The sequence below is a fragment of the Diadema antillarum genome, unplaced genomic scaffold, assembly GCF_040938485.1.
Source record: "Diadema antillarum isolate AM-2024a unplaced genomic scaffold, OU_Dant_1.0 seq00000082_RagTag, whole genome shotgun sequence".
Taxonomy (NCBI): Eukaryota; Metazoa; Echinodermata; class Echinoidea; order Diadematoida; family Diadematidae; genus Diadema; species Diadema antillarum.
Genome location: NW_027271175.1, coordinates 1,741,715 through 1,747,325, shown reverse-complemented (window position 1 = coordinate 1,747,325; position 5,611 = coordinate 1,741,715). Strand labels below are relative to the sequence as shown.

General features: G+C 43.2%; 1 protein-coding gene across 1 annotated transcript; it reads left to right on the top strand.

The window, feature by feature from the left end:
* The first annotated feature begins 2,063 nt into the window (after positions 1-2,063).
* Positions 2,064-5,403, top strand: LOC139726251 (uncharacterized). The gene is made up of 3 exons (XM_071637317.1): positions 2,064-3,219; positions 4,321-4,414; positions 5,289-5,403. Exons 1-3 carry the CDS (start codon positions 2,115-2,117, stop codon positions 5,401-5,403), a joined length of 1,314 nt encoding a protein of 437 aa, XP_071493418.1. The 5' UTR covers positions 2,064-2,114.
* The last annotated feature ends 208 nt before the right edge of the window (positions 5,404-5,611 follow it).

Here is a 5,611-nt window from a genome sequence, read left to right as displayed (position 1 = left end):
CCATATAATTTGTTCATTTGATTCTTTTTTCATGAGAGAGCTTTCTTTTGACGCATATGGCTTGTATTTTTTATAGCTTTGACACGGTCATTCGTCTATGGGACGATACATTCATTATGTTACCAAGACACATATGTCGTGTTGCCGTTGAAGGCTGCTACATCAGGTGCATGGACACAATACTTTTTTGATACTAAAATCATGGAGCTACTACACAGAGTGTAGTTCCATGCTAAAACTCACGCACTCGTCATAGCTTGCACAATGAGCTGTCATGGCGCATTTCGTAGATGGCGCTCTTCTTAATGACAGTACTGCCAGAGCTGTCATGAAACTGTGTAACTAGTCTATTGTACAGAGTTGGGTCAACTTGTTGGTTTCAGATGGTCGCAACATGGCGTGTATACCTTTGTTAAATGCTTGCCTAACAAAGCAATATGCCGCCATAGTGCTGTCTATTGGGGCAGAGTAAGCAAGACTCTATAGATGGCACTACATGAACTACCCCTTTCTCGCTTCACCTACCATTATGATGTAACTTTGGTGAATAATATGAAAGACTAAAAGACAGTTAATGAAAATTATTACACAATATTCCAGAGTCCACTTTCTCTTTCTTCTTTCCTAAGTAGAGACCCTAATGCGTAGGCATAACAAGTTTTCATACTTTCAACTGAATTCATAAATAAGATTGGGGTTCTTGGGATCTGACATTAGTGTTTGTTGAAAAAAAAAAATGTCTCTTGAAAAAGAATATTGAATATTATTATCTATATGAGATAGTTTTGCGGGGCAATTGTAGTTGGTATTTTGATCGGTCGTCGAGGTCAGCGGGCAATATTAGTGGGTATCACCCTACATCCTACTTTACGTGTAAACATTTCGGTCAATCACAAAGAGACATTCACAAATCCGCGGGACACACCCACCGCAGAAGAACGCCAATAAATCAACTCATACAAGGTCGACCACTTTCAGCTGCAGCAGCACTACGCGTCAAACAATAAGTAATGACTAGTCCATTTGTGCTCAATGACTGCACAATGACCATCAGTTATTACAACTCTCCAAATTGAAACAGAAACAAAAACAAAGTGTAAATACGTTCAGATGTTTGAAGTTAGTTACAACTATGTATCTTGGAAGTTGGATTTGAATGATATTCATTGATGAACAATTTTGCAATTATTCGACATGTTGGTGATGATCTACAGGTAGTCAAATAGTGCATAGCCGTATTCACATATTTTCCTATTTTTACCTAGGGGATAGGTAATAGTTATGATATTGACTGGCCTTGAGGGAGATACCAGACAAATATTGCCCGCACTGAAAGAATATTGCCCTCGTCTTCGACTCGAGCAATATTCTTTCAGTTTGGGCAATATTTTCTGGTATCTCCCTCAAGGCCATTCAATATTATATAGATATTATATGCTATGCTCGTTTTTTTTTTTCTCATGGACATCCAGCGGTTAACTTCATTATCATGTACTGCTGTCTCTTGCATTCTCTGCAGTTCGTGTTATGCAACCCAAACTCAAAAACTTATATCAAAATATTGTAATTACATGCAACATTTCTTTGTGTTGATATTCTTATAAATTCTATGTGGATCAATCACTAACCCGTGTTTCATCTGAGCCAGTTTTTAATGAAATAATCGAGTGATTCTGTCATGATTTTTCTTGTCCATTATTCAATGTAAGTTAAATTTCAGTAAGCCATTAATATAGAAAATCATGTTTTCTCTTCTTCTTCTTCTTCTTCTCCTTCTGTTTCTTCTTCTTCTTTTCATCAATCATTCCACAGACGGTGCGAGTATTTCGGGTCGAGAGTTTATCTTCACATTTGCTGAGAACTACGCGAACGACGAAGATCCTCGTCTGCTGTTGGTTAATGCCTCACCCGAGCAAGCACACGTCACTGTATCTGTACCGGATCTCAACGTAAACCTTCAAGGGTTTCTGCCGCGGGAGGCCAGTCAGGTTGTTCCACTGCCAAATGAAGTGTTATTCCATGGCTCGTATGACGGCCGAAGCGGCCATGCCATCGTGATCAACTCTACGGCCAACATATGCGTCTATGGAGTCAACGATGCCCATGCGAGGTCAATGGACGGATTCACGGCCATACCGGTTTCCACCATGGGGAGGGAGCACATGGTTGTCTCATATCCCGCCGGCTCCCGTTCCCAGATCAGTTTCGTTGCCGTAGAGGACGCTACTCTGGTAACCATCAATCTGAATACTGCCTGGGTGCACACTGGAATCCGCCTGAATCCAGGAGAGAATCTCCGCTTCAACTTAAATCGGCTAGAAACCATACATCTAGAGGGCGCTACTGATCCGACTGGTTCCAGGATCACCTCCAACAAGCCCATCTCAGTCCTAACGGGCAGTCAGTGCGCCTTCGTGCCAAATTCTGTCCAGTCGTGTGACCATCTCGTCGAGCAGATTGCACCATTCCACCAGTGGGGGCGCACGTTCATTGCTTCTGCCATGATGGGGCGGCAGGCATCGACCGTTTACCGTCTGCTAGCTGGACGAGACAATACTGTCATCGCTTTCTCTGACCCGAATAGAACGGACGTGATGCTGTCCCGGGGACGCTTCATCGAGTTCGACATTGGCCAATCCGACACAGTTTTAATTCAGACCTCCATGCCTTGTCTTTTAGTGGCATTTGCAAAGGGTCACTATGCGGACAACCAGACGGGACCGGGCGATCCTTCGATGACGATGGTGCCCCCTTTAGAGCAGGGAGTCCATTCCGTACACTTCCTCACGTACAACCAAACACGAAATGGAAACGTACTTTCGTCTTTCCTCAACGTCCTTGGAGAGTGCCTGAGCCTTGAGAATGCGACAATTGATGGATCCAAGGCCGAATTTGTGGCGGGAAATTCGTTTCGGCGAATAGGGATGAGTCGCTACTGCGCTTTGCGACTGCCCATCAGACAAGGGGCACACAATCTCGTTGTGAATCGTCATTACGCGCCCGTTGTTGGTTTCCTGTACGGCTTCGCCTCCTTTAACTCGTACGCGTTTCCCGTCGCCATGGCAACTGATCCCTTGACATGTTACACAACGCGGCCCGATAGAGAACAGGTAGAGCATTTCTGCGTGGAGAGGGTAGTGATCGTTGGAGCAGGGTCCGGAGACAGCGGTCCGGAAGCAGGAGATCCCGAGTGTGACTACTCCGAATGTGTCCATCCAGGTAGGCATCATATAGGAACCTCTACATTTATTTCCGTGCTCTTTTGGAGATGTCTGGCTTAATTCTTTGGCTCAGCTTTTTTTTCCGGAGATTTATTGACATTTGTGAATAGGCGTTGCTGCGCAGCACGTCCTTGTTCAGTTCCGTGGAGTAGCGTATTCACGGACTTCCATGCAGCGAACGTAAAGAATAATCAACCATTGATAAGCCTATAAGTTGAAATAAAAGTAGTGAAAGTAAGCTCAGATACAATCTCTACAAATCAATAGATATTGTCATTAATTTTGTGAATATCGCACTACTATCACCACAGCCACCAACACGGGTCACTACTGCTACAATTTTTTTCAAGGAAATTATACCGCACGAAATTCTTTGTCATTTCTTCAGCGCTTTTTAATCTTTTAAATGAAGAGTCCGTGGAAGATGAAGGGTTCCCGCCTTTAAAACTTAATAATGCTTCTTTTTCATATCGATGTTAGGAATTGACATTTCAATAGTTCTTAGGATAAAAGTGCACCCAACTTTCGTGGTGACACTGACGATATGAGCAGATGTCGAGGTGTAAAGGGAAAATGTCCTCAACAGAATTACATGAGGACTCGAGAACGCAGATTTAGAGTGAGACACCTAGCCAAAGTCAAAGTTTTACGAAAAATGGAAAATCCATTCAGTTTGTGATCCTTTTCTTCAGTTTGGGATGATTTCCCGTTGCGTCTTCTTTACATGGGAACTCGAAAAATCGAGATGAAAGATAAGGAAGAGTGAAATGAAGAAATTTCCTTTTTATCTTATGAAAAGTACACTTTAGCTCAACCTGTTGCAATGATGCGTTCAGACAAGCGTTATTTTCACAATCTGTAAGAGCTATGAGCCAGTTGAGCCAGTTGTTCTTTCTACGAACGAAAAAAAAAAAAATGAATTAAGGTTCCATAACCGTCTTATATCATGTTCGACTTGATGGAATCTTAAACCGTCCTCTCATTTGGTTTAAATACTTTGTGCTCACTGAAGCACCTTGAACGGGAAGGGGCGCGTATCACTTTTAAACTTAATGTGGCGTGTGGTTCATTCACTGTACTTGTCTTCATTGTTTCCCAGTGCATGTGATACTTATCGCAGTAGCAACGGCAGCGGGGGCTCTCATCATAGAATTCTACATGAGGAGGAAGTTTTCCCAGCGACGTAAGGAGCGGTGAGTGATGCAACTATTTGACGCATGCGCATGTGTATTGTCGTACTGGCTGGTATCATACCTCCCATTAGGGAGGTTTTCGTCTCACCTCCCTGCTTCCATTATAATCAGGACTGTACAATACACATGCGTAATTGAACCCGACCGAGAAGTTTTAGAGATAGCCATTGGTTACAAGTTACCTGCCCTGCCCTAAAAAGGTGACGATGTGTGCGAGGATGGGGGCGGGAGGGGGCGTGGGGAGATGAGACTGGGTAATGATATCATGGTAGCAGGGAGCTGAAAAAAAAGTCGTCTTCTTGCAACCTCGCTAGAATGGTACTACAGCGTATCATTAGTAAACAACAGTAGTAAGACGGCTACTTCCAGTGATTAGGCCTAATGACGACGATAGCCGTTCTCCTATCAGGAACTGATAATAGTGCTTGAGAGAAAAAAAAAATCTCCCATAAGGGTTTTTGAAGAGATATAACGGAGATGTCGTAAAAAAGTTATGAGCTGAGGCCGAGAAACTCACTGCTCTTCCTAATCGTGAGCAGGTGAATTGAAAACTCAAAGGTGAAAAAAAAAAAGATCTCTGTGAATTCCGAAAGCGAGCAGTTTGATTGTTCTCGAGTATCTACTGCGATTTTCAAGAATACCCAAAATTGAACACTGATACGCCTGCTATACTTGGGCATGCTACCATTCATACGAAAAATAATGAATGTTCATGTCGAAAAGAATTACCGTTTCAGTACAAAATCCAATGTCTTACATCATACAGCTAGATTAACAAAACGTTCTCAGCAATAAGGAGATCGTTTTCGATTTTGTTCCCTGTGTCGTTCTCGATGTTTTCACTGTCTTTTCCAACGTCATCCTTTTTACACAGCGAGCGGAGACGCCGGCGATCGTTGATGAAGAACGCCGCCGCTGCCATTTCGTCGCTGTCGTTCTACCGAGAACGTCGACCTGCTCTGACGGGCGTGCCGCCCGAAGAAACTTGAAAGAGTCTCCCTTCACCCTCTCACTGGTACATGTACTTCACATGGGAGTGTTGTGTCGAAAATTGCAGCATGAAAGACTGTTTTGTGACACTTGAACGAATCGTTTCGTTTACGAACATGATCCTTATACTAATAGATAAGGGTATTTTACAACACATTTTAATGGGGCTAGTGGGATTTTATACGATTAACACGGCTACTAACAGCC